The sequence below is a fragment of the Gouania willdenowi genome, chromosome 20 (assembly GCF_900634775.1).
Source record: "Gouania willdenowi chromosome 20, fGouWil2.1, whole genome shotgun sequence".
NCBI classification, from domain to species: domain Eukaryota; kingdom Metazoa; phylum Chordata; class Actinopteri; order Blenniiformes; family Gobiesocidae; genus Gouania; species Gouania willdenowi.
This window is the reverse complement of record NC_041063.1, coordinates 15,424,401-15,448,411: the sequence shown is the minus strand read 5'-3', so window position 1 is coordinate 15,448,411 and position 24,011 is coordinate 15,424,401. Positions and strand designations below refer to the sequence as shown.

Genomic DNA, 24,011 nt, shown 5'->3' with positions numbered 1-24,011 from the left:
TTTTGTAAAATAATACATTTTTTTCATAGAATTTTAATGGCAATTACAATTACAAAGTCAATTATCTAAACTCAATTACAATTTAATTAGAATTGCGAAAGCAACACATTTTTAGAATTATAATTGTCATAATTGTAATTAATTATCAATGACACGATTACAATATAATTGACCCTGACCCTGATAACCTATTTCAGGTTGAAGTTTTCCTCAAAGAGAAGCAAAAACAAAGTGTTGAAAAGACTTTTATTTTTTGGCAATATTCATTTATAAATAGTGTTGTTCACTGAATAAACATATGAAAATAGGTTTTATTTTATTATTTATTTTTTTGAATTTTGCAGCAAAAAAACAAACAAGCAAATGTTGATGCTTTGGTCCTCACAAACTAGCAGAAAACCATTTAAAGGCTCACTCGCATAATAAATATTGCACTTTTTCCACCACATTTAAACACTTCCAGACCTGCCATTTACTGTACATCTGTGCACAGGGAAGTAACAAGTTGCAACACTGGGCCTAAAACTTTTAAACAGTCAATGTTGGTAAATCAAATACAGTTCTGACTGATGGACATCTTTCATGCATTAATCACAGACTTTATTAAAAGGGTTTCAAAGGGAAACAAAAAAATATGGAATAAGTTTAGAGGGCAGGAGTTTTGGGGAATTATTGTGTCGATATTTGGAAAATGGAGAAAAAGAAAGACTTATTAACATTAATATAATAATTTAATACATAATGTTGTTCCCATATTTCATTTCTTTTTCTGTTGCATGTCTAAATCCAGCTTTTAGTTGTGCGTTTGCGTCCTGTTTGTGTTTGTGTTGCGTCCATCGTTTGCTCCCAGACATCAGCAGCGCTTGTTCTTCAGCACGTTCAGTCCTTTTTGGTTCTTGGCCTTGAACGCCATGACAAAGTGTTGCGGTGCGATTTTCCCCCGGCCGTCCTCGTCCACCTGACCCATGAAGATGTAGTTCAAGCCTGGTGAGGTCACACAAAGAAACCCTGAATGCAGTGGCGGAACGGCAGAGACATTCAGGTGGGGGCAGAGATGAGAGAGCGCTCAGGGTGGGTGTGTACGCCACATGCACGCACACACACACACACACACACACGCATGAGTATTTCTAGTGTCTCATTGACTGTTTGGACAGTGAGTTGTGCCGCTCACCAAACACTTAGAGCTGAAAGTCCACACAGAGGGCACAGCACAGGAGGCAAACTCAGAGTCACATGTTATTTAAACAGTCAACCAGGAATTATACAGTGATTATATCATTTGGTGTCAGTGGTTTTCAAAATGTGGCTTTCTGTGGACTCACCTCTTCTGACGAATGGACACTTCTTGCACAGGATGACGATCTTGGTGCTCATGGTTTTTCCCGCTTGCTGAATCACCAGATTTCCTTCTTTATATACGTTAATGATGGAGACTGTAACGTACATGCTGCCTCCTCTCATCACTGCAGTAATGACTGTCCCAGTTATCACTGCCAGGGAAGCACAGGAAAATAATCACACGATGCTTTAAACCTACAAAATGAGCAGGACTGTGAGTTATCTGCGACATGATGGAGTGGAGTAAGTTAGAGGAGGATATTTTACAAATTACAAACAGGCTAAAGCTTTTTAAAGTGTGTTTTTAGTGTTATTTTTTTTTGCTTTTAATCCTTCTTGTTATATTCATGACATAATAATAATAATAATAATAATAAATCTATTACTTGTGTTGTACCAATGCACCAAAAAAAACTAACCAGCCATGAGTAACTGGTGGCCCAGGAGCCACACGAGGCCTATGGTCTAAATTTGTGCAGCCCCCAAAGTAAATGAACAAAATGACTTGAAAAAACAAACAAAACTACTGAATGTTATGCAAAAGGACAACAAAAACACACAAAATGACTCCAAAGACGCACAAAACTAGAAAACAACAAGTGAAAGGACAACAAAAATACACAGTGACTCCAAAAACACACAAAACTACAGCACAACAAGCAAAAGGACAGCAAAAATACACAAAATAACTCCAAAGACACACGAAACCACAGAAAAACTACACAAAAGGACAACAAAACTACACAAAAGGACTTAAAAGACACACATAACTACAGATATAAGCAGAAGGGCAACAAATAACTCCAGACACACAAAACGAGAGAAAAACAAGCTAAAGGACAACAAAAATATACAAAATGACTCCAAAAACACACAAAACTAGAGATTTAGGGGAACAAATGGCAGTAAATTGTGTTTCATTGACGTGAGGTTTATGAGGGGATTCAAAATGCTTGAGAAACAACAAAAACAGGTTTAAATTTCAGTTGTTTTACCAGACAAAGTCATTACATCCTGACGACTCAACTGACTATCTCAAATTGTTCGTGTTTACTCATCCCAACGCAAATCCTCGAAAATTTAAAATGCAGATCCGATAAACGTGGAAAACGTTTCAGTGAGCCAGTAGAGTCTGAATCCCCACATTCATTTATGGCCAACAGAACGTTACCAGGAGTGAGTGTGGGAGTCTGTGTTTACACATGAGTGAACTGTACACTACTGTACACAGTCCTCGCTGTCAAGGGCGTCTTTTAAAGGCACAGGCAACAAATCAGTGGAGCAATTTTGGAGACATGACCAGACTAATGATATGTGCTGGATGAAAAAAAGAAAAATACTCGTTGACTACATAACGAATGTTGAAGTGTGAGAGTGGGATTGATTTAAACGTTAGTGTGTCAATGAGCTTACCAAAATTGCTGGAGCAATAATTGTTCTCAAGAGTTCCCCGTCGTTTACATTTCTGCTGACACAGGGCGACGGAGTACTTCAGGGCTGTGGACACACACACACACACACACACACACACACACACACACACACACACACACACACACACACACACACACACACACACTCAAAATCACTCTCTGTAATTTGGCCGTCCTGCGATGCAAGCATGTAAATTATAGTTGCAGATTCTTCTTCTGTGGTAAAGCTAGTCGAAATTCTCCAGTGGTTGAGACAACACGCAGTGTGCACGAACAGCAAGTAAACATCTGGAGCCTCATTTACTGAGTATGCTAAAGTACAAAGCAGCATCTGAAAGTTTGCACAAGTTATTTCCTGCACAAACGTGATTTACGAAAAGAAATTTGATGTGAAAATGTGCGTAACTTTGCGCCAATACTGTAAGGTTGACTTTACTTAACCTATAACGCCAAATGTACCATATGTGATACACGACTTTTTGAGTGTGACAATTTTTTCCCTGAAAAACCCGATGTATACAATTAGGCACATGCAGTGCACGGATAATCCAACAGGGGGCGGTTATTTGCTCGCTAGAGGGTTTTCCAGTGATGCTACAAGCTTCCCATTACTAAGGAATGGGACACGGGTGGTTTTTGAAGAAGAACTTTCTGAAAAGGTTAAGGTAATTTGTGAAACATCAATAAGAAGAGTTACTGGATTGATGTAATGTGAAATTCTCCTGGTGTTCACAAACACAAAAATGGCAAAAGTCACTCAGCGACGTAATGACCGCAGCATTACTATCCCAAAAGAAAGTTTTCACCAGTGGAGCCTTGTTGTTGTTATTGTTGTAGCAGCGTCTCTGCGGCGCATGCCGATGACGACATCATCATTTGTTACCGTGTGATTGGCTAAAACAAATCATAGTGGACCGGCGCTTCGCCCAATCAGCTTCAAGTATTCTGTTCATGTCCCTCCCTGGATCTGAAAGGATTCGCCAGACACAGACCAAGATCGATGTGGAGAACTGGAGTTAGAGGGAGGGGCCACACGTCAATCTGGCTCAGATTAATTAAAGGGCTTTTTTAATAAAATTTTTTAAAAAACACGAGCAAAACTGTTGCCACCTATAATTGGCACAAAGTGATGAAAGAAGTAGCTAGTAAACAACGGAACTTTTCGTTCCAGTAGCTACTCACGTATGGGTCTTGTGGTGACGGGCTGTGTGGTAGTAGCAGGTGCTAAAGTCGTGGTGGGGAACTTCTTGGGCCTAAACTTGTAATGTCCAATGAAGCCGTCGGCTGTTAGGCTGAGATCTGACAGGAACTGGATCAGGAGCTGGTTTCCATCAGAGAACACAGGCCTGTAGAGTAAGAGCCACCATGAAGTCAGAGAGAATCACAATGTGGAGGAGCAGGATATCACCTACGCTGGGGGGCTGTCTCCACAGTACTTTCCAATCCTTCTGGCATCGTTTATTTCACCTCCGTTAAAGATGGAGACGTGATCGTAGCGGCAGTAGTTATCACGCTCCACGTCAAACTTTTCAAACTTCACTTCTATTATCTGCAGCATGAAGAATAACATACAAAAAAAAAAAAAAAAACATAATAAATTATATGTAAATAATTAATAAAATATAATATAAGAATACTTACAAAATATTTATTCAAAGAGTAAATCATTTTTTAAAAAAAAGATGCAGAAAACCATTATTTGTTGAAATGTGATGGAAGGAAACAGATTTCAGTCCATCACAGTGATAAAAGGAATAATCACAAGAATTTCAGCTATATTTCCATTCGGTCTATCTCAGACATGGGCAACTGGCAGCCCCTCGGTCTAATTCTGTGCGCCCCCCAAGACAAATCCACCAAATATTGTAATTCAAGAAATTGGAAGAAATATGAAGTCCAACATAATTCATAAATTAACTCCAAAAACACACAAAACAACGGCAAAATGCACAGAATGTCAACAAAACACACGAAGCAACGGCAACAACACAAACACAAAAAACGACTCGTAATATACACAAAACAACCACCTAAACTCACAAAACAATGACACATAATTTAAAAATGACACTAAAGAAACACAAAATTGCTTAGAACCCAATAAATACTGAAAAACTCCAAAAAGGCACAGATTGACAATAAACAAAATGCAAACATAAAACATAAAACGTAAAAAGACAGACAAATACACAACATGACTCCAAAAACACACACAAAAAAAGACAAAACCCTTTGTTCTTTCCTGTGTTAATGCTCAGATTAGTCGCTATTCTTAACGCTAACATGAACGTTGATAACGTGGCCCTCGGATCAGACAATCACATTTTTTGTGGCTCCGCTGTGATAACAATTGCCCACTTTTACAATTTTCAATTTTTATTAAATTTCACAATACATTCTTAACCATTAATATCCTCGAGTTCAGTGGTTCCCAATATTTTTCGTCCCGTGTACCCTCTTTGCATTTTTGTTAAACCATGTGTGCCCCCACTTCATATCATAAGTACTCTCCATAATTAACTGTGTCTCTCACATTGGTTCCCTAAGGCTTAATCTACAAATTCAAAACAATGAGTGGAATTTAAAGTGAATTGTATTTATTTATTTTTTTAAATACCAGGTAACTTTTATGTGATTACTTCTGTAAATACGATCTCCTTTGTAAAACGTAGCTAAATTATGGTCTCCAATGGTCAGAAGTGTGATAAAATGGCCTCTACAACATAAAATAATCCTGTTTCACTAAATTATGTGTGCAAAAAAAAATAGCCTAAAAAGAAACTAGGAACATTTCCCAATTATACCTCAGTACCCCCAGGGGTACACATACCCCTGTTTGGGAACCACTGCTCTAGTTCACAGCACAGAACATCATCACAATAAGAACACGTCTACAGCACAAATGTCACTTTCGACTTTACATCCTGCCCTGTGAGTTGACCAATCAGCACCTTAGATCTCTGACCTGGTTCCTGGGAGCCACTATATGCCAAGAACAGGTGACACCAGCTGGGTAGTCCCTCTCAGGCCAGTTGGGTGTTTTAAAAGAACCAGACGGTTTGTCCAGCTTTCCTCCACAATACTGTTCACCTGTGGAGAGAACTTCAGTTAATCAGGCTCTGTTGACACATTAAAAGTCAGTCCAAAACATTGTTGATTTTATGAACGAAATTACTTTTTAAAAGCCTAAAACTTGGAATCATTTTCTGGTGTTGAAAATTTTATTGCCATAGTATGCGTGTATAAGTGTACCATAGAGTTAGTCAAATAAAAGCATGGTTATTTCATAAACTGCATTTTGTACATTTTTATGACATTTTGTGGGTGTTTTAAAGTAATTTTCTGTGTTATTCTGTATTGTGTTTTGGGTTTTCTGTCATTTTCTGTGCTTTTGGAGTCATTTTGGTGTCCTTTTGTCTATTTTGCGTACTTTTCTATCTTTTTTGGAGTACTTTCGGTTGTTGTTTTCCGTCCTTTTCTGTGGTTTTTGGAGTTACTGAAATGGTGCCATGCCTGCACACTGGAATCATTTATTGTAGTACAAAAAACACATCACTGTAGCATAAAATACATTTCCAGCCAAATTGTAAAAGCGTGGAGCCACATTTTTTCTGCTTTCTCAACCATGTAAGCTCGAGTGATAAAAAAGACATGGTCCGTTACAGCTTCCTGCTACATGGAAACGACAACTCATACATTGAAATTCCACAAAAATAGCAGAAAGGAGTTTGCACAGAGGAAAGGCTCTGAGTCGAGTGTGCTCTTGGCTCAAATCCCTGTAGGACAAGATGTCTGTGAGAAATTCCTCGTCAAAGAATTGACATCTACTTCTCCTTTTGTTTACGTGAACTTTAAACTCAAAGTGTTGCTTGATGAAAGCTTCAAAAGTCTTTGACAGGAAGGGGAAAAAAGTGTTTACTTGTGTTTTACTTCTATTATTTAATAATACAGGTATCTTCATTCAAATACCTAACTTTGACCTTAATTTCCAAGACTAGATTAAAGACATTTATTTATATAATAGTACTTAATAACCCTGTGGCCACCCCTTACTGATGTCTCGTAAATATTCTTCTTTTATTACGCGTTTGGGTTTTCTGTCATTTTTTTTGCTTTTGGAGTCATTTTGATGTCCTTTTCTGTATTTTGTGTACTTTTCTGTATTTTGTGTACTTTTCATTCTATTTTGGAGTCATTTTTGCAGTAGTGTTCTGAAATGGTGGTAAATTGAAATGATAAATTGTGCTATTAATCCGGAAAAGGGATGATTCATTATAATGGCAGGAGGAGATATTGTTGATATTACGAGTGGTATTGCGATAATGGGGGCCACTTTTTGCACTTTAAATAGGACAAATTGGTCTCACTTTGTTATTATTTTATATTCACTGGAGTTGAAAAGGATATGTCCAGAGTTAGTCAAATAAAAGCATTGTTATTTTATAAGCTGCATTTTGTTTTGTCTTTTTTTTTGTCATTTTGTACATTTTTCTGAAATTTTGTGTGTGTGTTAAAGTAATTTTCTGTGTTTCTTGTTGTATATTTCTGTTGTTTTGTGTATTTCTGTTTTCCTTTGGTAAATATCATTGTCTCATTTTGTGTGTTTTGGGTTTTCTGTCTTTTTCATGCTTTTGGATTCACTTTTGTGTATTTTGTGTACTTTTCTATGTTTTTCGAGTAATTTTTTTGTTTTCTGTGGTTTTTGGCATTATTGAAATGGTGGTACATTAAAGACATTTTTTTCATCATATTTGATCTATTTTTATTCCACCAAATAATATATTTTATTAGTGCTTAATAACCCTGTGGCTACGACTGACTAAATAGTCTCATTCTGGTATAGATGGTCCTACCTCTCTCATGTGGGTGAGCAGCAGAGAAAACAGCGAGGAAGCCGCTGCCTGCAGTGTTGGCATCAGAAACCATCTGCAACAGCATCTTGTTGCCCATGGAAACCAAAGCACCAGGTTTGAAGGTTCCACAGAAGCGTCCGAGTCTCTGTCCACTGACGTGACCGCCGTAAACATCCACGTAGTCATAGCGACACAGGTTGTCACTCTCCAGGTCAATGAAGCGGAACGATAGAACCACCACCCTGCCTTCAGGAACCTGCACAGAAACACTTTAATATAACAGTATTGAACAGTAACTAAGCATCTATAAGGCAGAGATGGGTAACTTTGATCACAAAACTGTGATTATCTACTACAAGGGCCACAGTATTAAAATGCATGTCAATATTTACAATAATAACCAACCTGAGCAATAATACAGAAAAAAACAATGGTGTTTATTGTCATTTTGTATATTTTCCTGCCATCCTTGTATATTTTAAAAGTTGTGCTGTGTGCTTATATTGTCTTTTTGTGTTGTTGTCTTTTGATAATCCGATTTTGCATATTTATGTATTTTTTTTGTGTTTTTAGAATCATTTTGTGTATTTTTTTGTGTTTTTAGAATCATTTTGTGTATTTTTGTTAAGTCATTTTGAGTGTTTTTGTTGTAATTTTGTTTTTGCGGGAAAAAATCCTGTTTTTTGTATTTTTTTTTATTTTGGGGGTGTTTTTAAAGTCATGTTTTGTATTTTTGTTATATTTCTGTTGTTTTATGTTCATCCTTTGGTAAATGTTGTTCCCTCATTTTGTGTGTTTTGGGTTTTCTGACATTTTTTGCATTTTGGAGTCATGTTGATGTCCTTTTGGTGTATTTCGTGTACTTTTCAATCTTTTTTTGACTCCTTTTTGTTGTCGTTTTCCATCGTTTTGCCTGGTTTTTGGAGTTATTTTGCGCATTTACTTTGAGGGTTGCAGAAAATTACACCTGGGGCCGCATGTGGCCCCCAACCCCAGTTGCCCATGTCTGATCTAAAGTATAAATAATAAGTAATATCTTATTTGCTCTGATTTTGTGCTGTGCAGCTGCTCCAGCTGTACTCTCAGCTTCAACGCTTTCAAATGCAGTGTAACAGGGCCAGTCATGCACGAGTGGCCTCAGGGTGACTGTGTCTATACAATCAGGTACTCTGAGAGTCTGCCTCAGCCATAAAGTATGTTAATGTTGTTGTTTTGTTCCTCTTTAACCTTCTAGTTAATCTTGATGGTTCATGTTGTTGTCGTCGTAGAGGCTTGAACCATTCATTCCAGTGGACTCACAGTGATTCTCCACACACACTTGGTGTTAGGAGGGTAGACTCCTGGGTATCCCTGGCTCCCGATCACTCCTGACTCTGCAGTGATGTTTCCTCCACATGTGAAGACTTGTCTGAGGAGAACATGTTTATTTTAAAAAAAAAACATCAGATGATGGTCATGAGTTGGTACATTAAAATGATAAACTGTGCCATTAATCCTGGAAAGGAATGATTTATTATAATGGTAGGAGGATATGTCGTGGCACAAGATAAATTGTCAATATTACGAGTGGTTATGCGATATTGTAGGCCACTTTTTGCACTTGAAATAGGATAAATTTGACTTTGTTATTATTTTATATTCACTGGTGTTCAAAAGTGTATAGCCAAAGTATGCATGTAAGTAAACCCATAGTTAGTGAAATAAAAGCATGGTTATTTTATTAAGCTGCATTTTGTACATTTTTTCTGAAGTTTTGTTGGTGTTTTAAAGTAATTTTTGGTGTTATTGTGTATTTCTGTTCTTCTTTGTGTTTTGGGTTTTCTGTCATTTTGTGTACTTTTGGAGTCATTTTGGCGTCCTTTTGTGTAATTTTCATACTTTTTATCTTTTTTGGAGTCATTTTGGTCATTTACTGTCCTTTTTTGTGGTTTTTGGAGTTACTGAAATGGTGGTACATTGAAATGATAAATTCGGCCATTAATCCTGTATACATATGTATATATATATATATATATATATAGGAGATATATCGTGCCACAAGATATATCTTATTACTAGTGATATTGCGATATTGTATAGCAACTTACTTTGATTTTAGTTCATATTAGGTTATACCAGGGGTCTGCTATGCAGTTAAAATAATATCGTATAATTTTTAGAGTTAATGGATTTGAAGAGCTACAAAAAATAACTTGATCATGTCGGTCAACACATGCTAATTGCTAATTTCTTGCAGCATATCAAGCATACATAATAAGCTGGCATGTTGGCAATGAAATAAATCTTTCCCCACACAAATACAATCTCTATTTTCTTTCAGAATAGTCTTTTTGTTAGTTTAGTTGTCTTAAAAGGAATTTAAAACCTAGGTTAACCACAGGGGCAATGAAAGTTGATGGTCTGTAGTGGATGTGATTTATTTTGAGGTTAAACAACTGTTTTATCAGATTTTTATTTTAAGTTAATGGCATTAATCATCAATACCCTCTGTAAGAAATACCAATTCATTGTTTAAATTATTATTATTTTTTTAAAGCCATAGGGAGCCTTTGCAAAAGAGTTAAAGAGCCACATGAGGCTCCAGAGCCACAGGTTGCAGACCCCTGGGTTATACCCACTCATGCAAGTATGCCCAGAGTTAGTCAAATAAAAGCATGGTTATTTCATAAGCTGCATTTTGTTTAGTCTTTTTTTTTTGTTATTATTTTGTACATTTTTCAGAAATGTTGTGTGTTTTACAATAATTTTCTGTGTTATTGTTGTATATTTCTGTTCTCCTTTAGTAATATTATTATTTCATTTCTTGTGCTTCGGGTTTTCTGTAATTTTTTGTGCTTTTGGAGTCATTTTGATGTCTTTTTGTGTATTTTGTGTACTTTTCTATCTTTTTTTTGCAGTAATTTAAATTGTCATTTTCTGTTGTTTTTGGAGTCATTGAAATAAAAAATTAATCATATATATATATATATATATATATAATATTGTGGGCCACTTTTTAAATTAGGATAAATTGGTTATACTTTATAATTATAATTATAATATATTCACTAGAGTTAAAAAGGTTGTACCAAGCATGATTATTTTATAAACTGCATTTTGTTTTGTCTTTTTTTTCCCTTTCCAAAATTCCGTCCCGTGTCGTTATCGTGAGCCTATCGTATATCGTCCCACCTCTAATACACTTAGGATCTAACACATTGAATACACAAAACTTGTAAATCGGTGTGTTTAAAAAAAAAAAAAAAAGAAAAGGTGATGAATAAAGTCGTACCTTCTCTGGGACTGCGCACAGACGTGTGTGAGGAATAAAAGAGTCCATGTGCTGAAGACACACACTGTTGTCCACATGGTTGCTTTAAACAGCCCAGTTTACAGTACTGGTGTATGAATGGCACTGAGGACATTCCTGCATGGAGGATGAATACTGCGTTTGTTTGGGGTGGGATCAACCCACACCCACAGGGTGGTGTTCCCCACTTCCCCCACCCCCTTAAAAAAAAGGATTAGGATGACTTTAACCCCACTTCATATGGATAGCATAGGTTGGTTTGAATAAAGTTGCTGTAGTTTGTGAATAGTTTTACATGTTAAAATGTTTTTAAACGTGAAAATAGACAGATAAAAAAAAAATCCATAGTGACCCACTCCTCTTGAAGGTAAAAGTCTTCTGCCTACAATGTAAAAACAAAATGAAAAGCTAAGAAAACACAAGAAAGTAACAATATTGACGGACAGCACCGCCTGGTGGACAGATGAGGAATAGTACTTCACAAGTTCTAAATTTAAAATTTAAAATTTAAATTTACAAATACAATTCCTCAGTTGTTAAAAATAAGAAAATGATGCAAAAAAAAAAAAAAAAAAAACTACAGAGGCAAAAGTCAGTCTAAGAAATGTTCAGAGAAACCGAATATTATTCACCTATTTAATAAACAAAATTAAGCAACAGAAGAAGAAAAAACATCTTACTAAATGTATTATAGATAATTAAAAACAATTTAAGGTCTTGCTATAAAATACAAAAATGTGTTTCAGTTTGACAGTAAAAAATCAATTTCGTAAAAAAATTGTGCATAAAACCAAATCATATAATAAATCCCTCTCCTGGCCTCACAATAATCTATCAAAAATACAATTAAAAAAGGACAATTTTCTATATATGTTTTTGTTCATTTGGTTCCTTTCTGCATTTTTTAACTTTATTTCTCACCGGCTTCCACTTTTCTATATGATAAATATATAGATAGAAAAACACACTTTATTAATCCCAACGGGATTTTTGTCAATATAGCAACAAAACAAAGACATGAAAACATACATAAACCCAAATGTTATAATAAAATAATTATGTCATTTACCTACAATGTTAGCATATCAAATACTTTAAAACAAAAAAGAATGTGGAAAGGTTTTTCAAATAGTGTGTTTTTGTCAGTTTATGGACAAAAATATCCACACAGGGAAGTCGAGGAGTCTATAGTTCGATTAGTCTTGCTTTGCCAATCGACTACCTGGCCTGGACAGTCACTTTTACGGCGTGTGTGCGATGATCGATTTTTTTAAGTTCTTCAAAAGATGGCGGACCGAACGCCTGGCTCTCAAAAAGCTAGCGCTAAGGTGATAACTGACGTTTGTATTTACTTCAGCTAGGTCGTACCAATTGCTATGGGAGTGATGTAAATATGATTATTATCAAACAGCTTTGGGTCTTAACGTATTTGCAGCCAGTTAAGGGAACGTGTGCGCAACGTTAGCTAAGTGCTAATGCTAACCCTCGGTATAAAGCCGCTAAACAATTTAGCCAAGTTAAGCTAACGAAGCATCGTCCACATGTAGGAATAACAGCTCCATACGAATGGTATTTGATCATGTATTTATTTTATTTTAATTTAAATGTCCGGGTTGTATGTAAGCATGGCTGGCTTTGTGCTAATACATGTTTACAGGCCTAGCAGCACAGCATTAGCAACCAGTGGCGCTGCAGCCATTTCAAACTCCTGTAAACCCTGATTAATTCCTGTTTACTTTGCTGATACACCGCAATAAGACACACTTAAAACTAATGCAAATGAACGCAAACCAATACTGAACCGTAGACGTCAAGTAAATAAAATGTTTTTTTCTGGTTAGTGTGGTGCTTGTGTAATGAATCCCGATCAGCTTGTTTGTCATTGCGGTGAGCTGTCAGTGTCATTAATGTCGTAACTGATATTATAAGGTGATAGTATTTGCTGTGTGAAAATGCTTCTAGGATTCCTCTAATTCTGCTGTGTTTACATTGACAGGCGCTGCTTGAGAGTAAACTGAAGTCTTTCAGCATTGGAAAAATGGCGGTGGGCAAAAGGACACTAAGCAAAAAGGAACAAGATGAAATAAAGAAAAAGGTAAGAAACCACTCTTTTGTGAATGTTTATCACCCCTTTATGGGTTTTATGAGAGTTGAATTTTGTTGGGTTGTCATGGAACTAGAGCTGGGTATCATGGCCAATTTCCTGAATCGATTAAATTACGATTAATAAGGTTTTGAAACATCGATTAATCACTATTCAATTTTGATTCGATATTGATTAATTGATTTTTCAAATTTGACCCGAATATTTATAAGATGTATCCACCATATTTGCACTGAATGCACAGGTGCAGTAGTCCATGCTGCTAACGCGAGACTACTGAGGTTAGAGAAAAAATAATCTATTTCAGTACCTATGAATCGATTTTGGAAAATTTCAAAGAAAACGATTCAAGATAGAATAAATCAATTTCTTTACTCTGCTCTACGCGCAACTAGACTTGTTAAAAATCTGTATGTTTTAGCTGATATATAAATTCTGCCATACACTTTAAACTAGGGGTGTGAAAAAAAAATGATTTCACAATATATCGCAATTTTTTTGGGTGCCAATTTTTTTTAAATTGTTTTTAAAATATATAGTCAATATTTTTGTATATTTGTGCATTATTGTTGTCATGGTTACAATGAGACTTTTACACAGTAGTTTTAGTGAAAAGAAACTTGTTGCACTTTATTTTATGATGACAGTGTGTAACACTGCTTTTTCTTTTTTCAGTGAAAATGTGCAAAAACACTAATAATAAATAGGATGTTTTGAAGCAAATAGTTTTGACTCAATTTGTCTTCTGAATGATCAATATCTTGTGATGATCATATACAGCAACTTGATTTTTCATCTCTGTTTAATTTTGATATTAACTGGGTAGAATATTGGGATATCATCATATCATGACCCAAGTATCGTGACACGCATCGTACTGCCACATCCTTGCCAATACTCACCCCTACTTTTAACAAGTATCCTTATTGGAAATTAGGTTGATATACATAAGATTGTGTTGATTACTTAAAACAACATATTGTTTGAATTTGTGTATCTGTGATTAAGTGCTTTAAATACACATAGCAATGTGTTGTTTGTGGAAGCGTCTATTTCCTTTAAAAACATTGTGTAAATAGAAAGGAAAATACTTGTATTTCTCACTGCATAAAGGAACAGTCTTGTCACATGATTCTTGCTAAAGGGTATCTTAAAGGGATTCTGGGAGATGTTTCAGTGAAGTGCGCTTTAATTTGCATTCATATCTCTGCTCACTGTGTGCAGGAGGACGAGAAAGCAGCTGCAGAGATTTATGAAGAGTTTCTTGCTGCTTTTGAAGGAGGCGAGGGCAAAGTCAAGGCCTTTGTTCGTGGTGGGATTGCAAATGCAACCAAAGGTAAAGCATTTATTGTATTTGATTCTCACCAATACAGTAGCAACAGCGCACAGTATCACAGTCTAGATTTGTTTCCTCTGCAGAAGAAGCAGCATCTGATGAGAAGAAAGGAAAACTCTATAAGCCTAAGTCACGCTTTGAGACTACCAGTACATCCAAAAGTTTTTTGCCCTTGGAAACTCCTCCTCAGTTTCTAGCATTTGATAAAAGACATGTAAGTATAATCATGGGGAGCAAGTGGCACCTTAAGAGGAAATCTTTTTTCACCCTGTTGTTCACCCCAATTCAGGCACAAAAGAAAATTAATGATAAGGAAAAGAAGAAGAGTAACTTGGAACTTTTTAAAGAAGAACTTAAGCAGTAAGTGTGTAACGTCAGCATGAAAAGTGTATTATTATTATTACTATAGAATATGTGACCCCGCTGTCTGTTTTCTACAGAATACAGGAAGAACGGGATGAGAGACACAAGCTGAAGGGGCGCGTTAGTAGATTTGAACCTCTCCCTGGCATGGAAGGAAGACGCTCATGTAAGTGGCCTTTAAATAAGTCCAAGCTGTTGAACTAACCTGGCCTCAAAGGTCCCGCCCTCCACCTTTAACTCCGCCCCTGTCCTTTTGTCCACTCCTGCTCTGAAACAAAATTTATACTGCTTTTCTGCTTTTTTTAGCGGATGGTTCTTCAAGAAGAAACCGTCCGTCCAGTGGTAATTTTGAATTAATACAGTGGCTGTGAATATGTTCACTTTCCCCAAGAAAATAATACGTAGTCCCGTCAAACAGATACAGGTAGCAGCAACACATGGTTCTCTTCTCTGTGTTTGCAGTTCTGGATGACAGTGCACCAGGTTCCCATGATGTCGGCGATCCATCAACGACTAACTTGTATCTTGGAAACATCAATCCACAGGTGATGCATATGTCTGTTTTTTTCTTAGCAGGTGCAGTGAGAATTATTACTTTACTTTACTTTAGAATTAGAACTAGGGATGCACCGATTACAATTTCCTTCCTTTAGTTTTTAATTTTTCACATTTTAAAAACTAAATGAACGTGTCCAACAGGTTCCACTGCAGACCTTTTTTCAGCTCTTTGCCAAAAAAGTGCATCGCAGTATTTAGTTTTACAAATAAAGAAAATCACAGGGTTTGGCGTAAGTGATATAATAATTTTCTACAGGACAAGCTAACAAAACATCTTAAAGCACCAATAAAGTGTCCTAAGTTTTAGGTTTCCTTGTAGAGAAAAAATAAAAAAAAATGTCCAAATGCAGTAGCTTTGTGGATATTTAAATGTAAAAAAGGATAAAATAATAAAGTGCATCATGTGTAACATTTTCAAAAGTCAACGTGACAGAATTTTAACATGGCACAGGTTAGTACTTTTCACACTTATTACAGTCACTTGTTCATTAGTGGAAGCTTTTCATTCATGTCCAAAGCCATGAAATCCATCTTGTTCTTCATAGTAACTTTGTTCTTTTCACTGCTCATAAGCTCTAACAGCAGCCCACTCCACTGGCTGTTTGCTCCGCCTTGCTTTAGCATTAGCTTGATTTCCAGCTTAAAATGCTCCACACTCAGTGGTGTGGTGGTGTCTTATAGTGAATGAGGTAGTGTTGTATTTGCAGCTCCATCAGGACTTATTTCCGTGTTACAGGAATAACAAATTGCGATCCTTTGCTCTCTTTTTTTTTTTGTGTATTACTGCCTAACTGCGAACACGCTAAGCTAGCCGTGACTTGTTACTCCGTGACTCCTGTGTAGCAGAGGCATGCGCAGCACGCACATGCACACATGAGCTGGTGGGTGTGTCTCAGTCATCTCACAGCAGAAGAGGGCAGTGGCTGACTTTATGACCGACTTTAAGACCTTTGCGGAGGTAAAAAAAGATTGGTTTCATATGCAAGGATCGGCCGATCCCCCAAAATCAGGGAAATCGGCGCCGATCGATCGGTGTATCCTTAATTAGAATTAGTACTAGTACTCTCAGCACTAAGAAGTCATTTATTATCCATTTGTTAGTCAGGTATGAACCCAGCAGGTCTCTCAGATCTATGGACACAGGTCAGATAGTGGAACCCAGAGTTCACAGCAAACATGGTGACTTTGCTTTTAGTTGTTATGCTGCAAAGAAGTGGAACAAATTGCCAGCAGAGCTGAAGTCAGCATCCGATGTGAACATTTCTTAATCCAACTTAAAGACACTCATTTTCTCTACTGTGTAAGACTGAGAGGGAGATTTTTAATCATATTAGTGTTGATTTAATGTTTTTACTGCTGATTTTAATGTTCTTATTGATTTTTAAGCTGTTCAATGTTTTCTGTTCCACTTTTTGATCATGTATAGTACATTGAATTGCCTTGTGTGTGAAATGTGCTCTACAAATAAATGTGCCTTACTTTGTTTGACAAACGTGGCATACTTAACATTTATCATAACTCTTTATAAAAATCAACAAACTTCAAATTTCTGAATTTGTACTTGTTCATTAAATAAAACACTCCCACCATTTTTTAACAATTATATTACAGCCAACAATCAACTACGTGATTATCCTACGCAAACTGCTCTCAAGCGTCCCTTGTCTTGATTTTATTTGTTTCTCTTTAGTTGAAGTTTAATTGTTATATCTGGAGCCCTCTTCTTCAAGCACCTTAAGGGTTTTTTGGGTTTTCCCTGGCATGCCTCAAATGTGTATTCATTCGTGTTAATGTTTGTCCAGGGTTATTATAATGTTTGATTGTATTTTAAACTGTGCCAAATAAAAAAAAAAAGATAGTTAATGTAAAACATGTACTGTACGATAAGATTTACATTGTTTATGTTTGATGTGCAGATGAACGAGGAGATGCTGTGTCAGGAGTTTGGTCGCTATGGTCCACTGGCCAGTGTGAAAATAATGTGGCCCAGAACGGATGAGGAGAGGGCTCGTGAGAGGAACTGCGGCTTTGTGGCTTTCATGAACAGGAGGGATGCAGAGCGGGCTCTCAAGAACCTCAATGGTACACAACGAACCTTCCAATCTAACCTGTATACGTGTGTTTTCCAACTGTTCCTCCTAACATCTTCTCTGCTTCCCAAACAGGAAAGAGTATAATGAACTTTGAGATGAAGTTAGGTTGGGGTAAAGGTGTGCCCATCCCTCCCCATCCCATCTACATCCCTCCGTCTATGATGGAGCACACACTCCCGCCGCCTCCCTCTGGCCTTCCCTTCAATGCTCAGCCCCGGGAGAGGCTGAAGAACCCCAATACTCCAATGCTTCCTCCACCCAAAAACAAGGAGGAGTTTGAGAAGGTAACTCAGCTCGCTGGCCTGGGATTTACTCATGGGGCTTGTTTTATGTTTGTTTGGTGGTAAGATGATAGAATGAGAAGTCACTGCAGGTGTAAATTCTAGTTGTTGCATAATTTATGTTGCTTTATTTCTAGAGAAATGTTAGTGTAGTAAATGCTCAGTAGTGTGTGTGTGTGTGTGTTAGATAGCTTTAGTCAAGCAGGCAGCTTGTTATCTATCTCATTGCACATTGAAATGCATTTTTTTATATTTGTCACTTGTTGCCTTTTTAACAATACTCACATTCTATGTTTATTATCTGATGTGACTTCATATACAGACTCTGTCGCAAGCCATAGTCAAAGTGGTTATCCCAACAGAAAGGTACATGTTTTTTCTTTTTAAAAATAAAAATTGGTGTCAAACTTAGAACACAAAAACATCCCATAATGAAGCAAAAAGTCTTGATCTCTTGATCACTGTGTGCTACAGGGGGCAGGGCAGTGTGGGTGAGCAATGGTTGAGGCCGTTGTAAAACGTTTTTAGCTAAACATAGAAAGTGGTCGACTGCACTTTTCCTCACACCCTCCATCGTTCATGTTAGTAGGGCCTCCGATTTTCAGTCATCACAGAAAAAAATGGAAAAATCAACCTTACCCGTTAAAACTCGGGCCCAACCTCACACAGGATCACGTTCATAATCTTTCTTTAGTGACCATTTTATCCTGTGATTGTAAATAACTTCATCTAAAGTGTGTTTTTAATCTGTTGTGATGAGCAAGTACAAATACAGGTTTAGCTGTTGGTGTATTGGTCAAACTGGTGGTCATTTTACCTGGTGACACACCACGGTAGAAGCATTACACCTCTAATCACACAGCCAGGGTCATGGTCAATTATAATTTTACTCACGTAATTGATAATTAATCACAATTTTGCGCCATTGTAATCGTAATTGAGTTAAGATAACTAACTTTGTATTTGTAATTACAATTTTTCAGAGTAACATACTGTGAATGTAACTGATATTTTGTACAGAGTTTTTAACTATTGCTAAATTCCAACTCTTGTCCCTACTTGGGTTTTTACATAAGATATAATAATCAATAAAGATGCTAAAACAACCCTAACCCTAAAAAGCCGAGTACAGTCATCCCAACGCTATATGAGTCAAATTTAGTAAAATTGTAATTGAACGTAAGTAATTGAGGATGTAATTGTAATTAACTTTAAGGCCGGAAAATAATAATTGTAACTTATTTGTAATTGGGGGAATAATGCTGGTTATTGTAATTATAATTGAGCATGGGTAATTGTAAATGTAATTGACCCCAACCCTGCACGGGTTCTTAGGGTTCTGTACAAAATGTGAAGGTAATTCACCTGTTGGTGGTAATTAAAGGTTTCACAAATAATGTTTTGGGATCAAGTCACGCTTTTCCATTTTTTCACGTTAAACGGGTGGCTGAGGGTCTAACATTCTGGGTAATGAGACATAATCTTTTGTGCGTAACCATTCTGATTTTTCTAAATCATTGAAAGCATATGAAACTAGTTGACTCTGTTCACCCTATTTAGTGTTTTTTGGTACGATTTGGGGAATTTTAATAGCCAATAAAAACAGAAAAAGTTAAACGTGATGCAGAAATAATTAAAACCTGTAAAGGTATTTTGAAGCAGAAAAATCGGAGGCCCTATTCTAGTTATTGGTTAAATCTCATGGTAGAGCTCACTAAGTGTTCTATAGACACTGATCATCACCTTCACTCCATACATAGACACGTTAGAGTTACTGAGGCCTGTAGTTGTGGAACGAGGCTTTCTGGCCTTTGCTCACTCAGACCGTCTCCCCCTTTGGCCTCTGTCACTTCACTGGGCGCTCAGTAAATCTGGCCCCTCCCCCAAAATCCAAACTTGCCAGCATTAGTCCATATGACCTTTGACATTGGCCTTGGTGAGCAGCACAAGTTGAACTGTCTGCAGCAGCGAGGGACCTGCAAAGCATCATGGGATGGATTGGGAAAGTATACAGAATTTTACCCCCGTCATTGGTACGATCAGCTCCAATATAAGTACATGTGATCTGTGTTGTCAAATGGAAGGCATTATTTGTATCCCAACCACTTCAGGCTTATTCTATGCAGTCTGTACAATAATATATGTGTTATGAGTTTAGTCACAACTCGGCCACTTCACTTTAGGTCAGACAACCAGTAGAATTGGAAGACATTGGACTGAATCATTTCTCTTCAGACAGTGTCTTCTCAATCACTTGCGCCGACTCATCTTTTCTCACATTTTGTGACATCTGAGTGTAGAAAGAATTTACCATAGTCATAGTTCTGTCAAGGTTAAAATAAATAAAAATTTAGATTTTTGTTTTGTTTTTGTGCTATAGTAGTAGTTATTGTGGTCAAATTATTATTTTTCTTCATCATATTTATTATTGTTGAGCTAATTCACTTAAGCCATACGCACACAGACATCTTGTTTGTTCTTGGTTGTTTGACACTTGGATAGATGTGGTTTTTTTTTTATCCGTAACATTCACAGATTTTTGTGTACATTGAAAAACTTTAATTATGTTGTGCGTGCAACAAGTAATGACAAAGATAAAATATTCCAGCATTTTACAATTTTCTCCTAGTCACAAGTGTCGTTCTCCCAAGAACAAGTTGATTGTAATCATTCATGCTTGTAGTTGTGCTCCTGAGCACGTCCAGTCTGAATCCGTTTGCTTTAACTGTGTTTTTCTCGTAGGAATTTGCTCTCTCTCATCCACCGAATGATCGAGTTTGTGGTGCGTGAAGGCCCAATGTTTGAAGCCATGATCATGAACCGAGAAATCAACAATCCCATGTACAGGTGGGTTGAGTCGTGTGATAGAATACCAAACGTTGATGCCAATGCTGCTCGGACAAAGTTCTGAAGGTTAATGGCGTTATTTTTTCCCCATCAGATTTTTATTTGAGAACCAGAGCCCAGCACATGTTTACTACCGATGGAAGCTCTACACCATATTACAGGTTAGTTAACCCCAACGTATTATATTAGTTACCTCTAACATATTATATTAGTTACCCTAACACATCACAGGTTAGTTAACCCTAACATATCACAGGTTAGTTAACCCTAACATATTATAAACTACCATATGTGTTAGTTCTGTGTGATGTTATATAACGATATACATATCTGTTATCGTATATGTATGAATAATTGTCCATTCCAACGCAACCCCAGAAAATGAGAGCGCTGCACCGAGGAGAGTTTTTAAAACTTTGAGAAGCAGTTTACTACTTGTTTTCAGATTTATTCCTGTTAATGTTGATGCAATTTAGAACAGAAACCTGAACAGTTTGTTGCTTAATGCGCATCTGACATCGCATTATTTTCCTCTGCTAATTTATGTTCTGGGGTTGTGTTGGAATGGACTATTTTTCATGGTTTCTTTTTGTGTTTAATACTATATTTATATATATTTATACTCAATAATCCTGTTAATTAAATATATCTTCAGTCAGGCCAACTTTTGTCAAAGCTATTATCAGGACAAGGACGAACAGTTTTTTCATAATATTTCATAAGATGTCTCACTCTATTTTTTACTTGTTCTTGTTCTACATTCCGTTTTTATTATTTGTTAAATATTTTTTTACTTGGTGTCATTCTACTTCACCTTTGTTAATTTCAATAAATGTTCCTTTTTTTCAAACAAGTAGTAAACTGCTTCTCAAAGTATTAAAAACTCTTCTCAGTGTAGCGCTTTCATATCGCTTTAATGTTGAGAAGCAGAGAGGGAGGGAGAGAGAAACACATACACACGCACGCTAAACCTCCAGCCAGCTGCTTGTTAAATACAACTGCGACAACAACACGGAACCAAGGAACAACGTTAGCTAAGTTAAACAGTGGCAGCCGCTTTGTATATAAAGTGGATCGGAGAACGCAGCAACGCGCATCAGCCGATGCCAGTACACGCTAATATCGGCCGATTAAATCCCTAACCCTAACCCAGGGATCTGCAACCTTTACTCTCAAAGGAGCCATTTTGCCACATCTCACCTGGATTAAAGTCCTCCTGGAGCCGGAAGAAAAACCTTCTCAATGAAGACAATAGAGTGAATGAAATTCTATACAGTTAAAATGACATAAAATAATGTTTGAATTCATGATTTGATTTATATTGATCATGTAAATGGCAACTTAAAAACAGATTAAAATAAAATGAAATAATTAACATCAAGAAATAACAACAAAACAGTATCTTGCATCTTCAAATTCTTACACATCTCAGTTTACATGAACACAATGTTCTATAAAGATTATTTTTAGTTAATGTATTTAAAGGGCTACAAAAAGTAACTTGAAGTTTGATAACACATGATCATGTGATCAACACATGCTAATTACTCATTTCTTACCACACGTAAAACATGCATATTTAACCTGCACATTGGTGGTTAAATGAATCTGTTCCCACACAATTAAAATATCTCTATTTTCTTCCAGAATAGTGTTTTTGTTGGTTTAGTTATTTACCAGGGATTTAAAACTTAAGGTTAGCCACATGTGCAGGAAAGTTGATGGTCTGTAGATGTTGCAGGAAGTGAAGTAGGAAGGTGCTGAGTCATTGCACAATGTGATTTATTTTTAGGTTAACAAATTGTTTTATCTTGATTTTATTTGTCATTAATCAATAATAGCCTCTGTAGGAAAATAACAACTCTTTATTTCAATAGTTTTTTTTTAAAGCTATAGGGAGCCATTGCAAAAGAGTCAAAGAGCCACATTAGGCTCCAGAGCCGCAGGTTGCAGACCCCTGCCCTAACCCGATTAAAAAAATTTTTTTCATATCAACACAGAAAATTACAGATTCACAACAATTTAGTGTAACAGTGTAAAGGTCTAGTGCAGAGAATATTACAGAGTATCAGTGTTTGTGTACATTTTTAAAACTAAAAATAAATGGTACTTCTTTAAGAATCTTCTCAATGAAGGAATATTTTGTTACATATACTGTTGTCACATGTGTTCTGATTTGTATATTTTAGTAACAGAGTGGGACCAAGACCACACACACAAATTAGTGATAGAAACAATAGAGGGTTAAACGTTTTTATATCGCACTACGATATTTATCGTTATATCACAGCATTAATCTGTGTGTTTTCTATTTGCATCTAATGTATGATGTGACTGTGTCAGGGGGAAGCACCAGCTAAGTGGCGAACGGATGACTTCAGGATGTTCAAGAACGGCTCTTTTTGGCGCCCGCCTCCTCTCAACCCATACCTCCATGGTCCCTACGATGATGGGGATGAAGAGGAGGATGAGGAGGATCCTATTAAAAAAGGCTGCCTGAAAGAAGAGTGAGTATATATAAGTTTATTTTCTGGCCGATAACCAGTTTTTAAAACGCCTGACCTCCCGATATTTTTTTTTCCTAACTGACAGCATACACCTCGTATGTTCCAATTTTAATACAAACTTGTTGTTTTAACTGCGCATGAGGTAGTTATCTCAATTATAAATGAAAAGTTTAGAGCATCGCTGTCAAAAATACTGAGGGTTTTTAAAACTTTGAGAAGCAGTTTACTACTTGTTTGAATATTTATTTCTGTTAACGTTGATGCAATTTAGAACAGAAACCTGAACAGTTTGTTGCTTAATGCGTATCTGACATCACGTTACTTTCCTCTGCTAATGTTCTGGGGTTGTGTTGGAATGGACTATTATTCATGGTTTCTTTTTGTGTTTAATACTATAATTATATATATTTGTACTCAATAATCCGGTTAATAAAATATATCTTCAGTCAGGCGAACATTTGTCAAAGCTATTTTCAGGACAGGTCTCTTTCATAATAATAATAATAATTTTTTACTTGTTCTTGTTCTACATCACCTGTTTTCATTATTTGGTAAATATTTTTTACTTGTTGCCGTTCTACCTCACCGTTGTTAATTTCAATAAATGTTCCTTTTTTTTTTAAATTGAGACTTGTACCATTTGTTATCATCATTGTGTAATTTTTATGATGTAATTGGGGGAGCAAAAGTAGTAACGGCTTCAAATATCAGCTCAAGAAAATTGGCAGTCCGTATCAGTCATCGGCTAAAGCTGATGGGGAAAAAATCGGTATTGGCATCGGCCCTAAAAAAAACCATATCCTCGATCCCTCGTGGGGTGGTTTCCTAAATGGTGAATGAGGTAGTGTTTTGTTTGTAGCTCCACCAAATTTTTCAAAATTAAGGAAAATCAGTGCATCCTCAATGTATTTTATGTAAACATTTTGCCTGTGGATCCTTAAGTCACTTATTTTTGGTTGAACTATTTTTCAGTGAGAGAGACAAACTGGAGGAGATGCTGCGTGGA

At 36.5% G+C, this 24,011-nt stretch overlaps 2 protein-coding genes across 2 annotated transcripts in view; one reads left to right on the top strand and one right to left on the bottom strand.

The window, feature by feature from the left end:
• Nucleotides 1-383: 383 nt before the first annotated feature.
• pcolce2b (procollagen C-endopeptidase enhancer 2b) lies at nucleotides 384-11,026 on the bottom strand. The gene is made up of 9 exons (XM_028434602.1): nucleotides 10,899-11,026; nucleotides 8,927-9,035; nucleotides 7,628-7,883; nucleotides 5,740-5,864; nucleotides 4,187-4,323; nucleotides 3,957-4,120; nucleotides 2,755-2,838; nucleotides 1,326-1,493; nucleotides 384-984 (listed from the first exon to the last, which is right to left on the bottom strand). The coding sequence occupies exons 1-9, from the start codon at nucleotides 10,973-10,975 to the stop codon at nucleotides 854-856; spliced, it is 1,251 nt and encodes a 416-aa protein (XP_028290403.1). The 5' UTR covers nucleotides 10,976-11,026; the 3' UTR covers nucleotides 384-853.
• Nucleotides 11,027-12,129: 1,103 nt separating this feature from the next.
• LOC114454556 (U2 snRNP-associated SURP motif-containing protein-like) overlaps nucleotides 12,130-24,011 on the top strand; it is a 12,718-nt gene continuing 836 nt past the window's right edge. Inside the window, exons 1-15 of the mRNA XM_028435104.1 lie at nucleotides 12,130-12,244; nucleotides 12,913-13,011; nucleotides 14,245-14,356; nucleotides 14,440-14,570; nucleotides 14,646-14,716; nucleotides 14,797-14,885; nucleotides 15,026-15,061; nucleotides 15,182-15,264; nucleotides 17,194-17,359; nucleotides 17,443-17,654; nucleotides 17,974-18,017; nucleotides 20,394-20,498; nucleotides 20,593-20,659; nucleotides 22,842-23,005; nucleotides 23,978-24,006. Of these exons, the coding sequence (XP_028290905.1) occupies nucleotides 12,203-12,244; nucleotides 12,913-13,011; nucleotides 14,245-14,356; nucleotides 14,440-14,570; nucleotides 14,646-14,716; nucleotides 14,797-14,885; nucleotides 15,026-15,061; nucleotides 15,182-15,264; nucleotides 17,194-17,359; nucleotides 17,443-17,654; nucleotides 17,974-18,017; nucleotides 20,394-20,498; nucleotides 20,593-20,659; nucleotides 22,842-23,005; nucleotides 23,978-24,006 (1,450 nt within the window). The 5' untranslated portion in view covers nucleotides 12,130-12,202. The remainder of the gene's footprint in view (nucleotides 12,245-12,912; nucleotides 13,012-14,244; nucleotides 14,357-14,439; nucleotides 14,571-14,645; nucleotides 14,717-14,796; nucleotides 14,886-15,025; nucleotides 15,062-15,181; nucleotides 15,265-17,193; nucleotides 17,360-17,442; nucleotides 17,655-17,973; nucleotides 18,018-20,393; nucleotides 20,499-20,592; nucleotides 20,660-22,841; nucleotides 23,006-23,977; nucleotides 24,007-24,011) is intronic.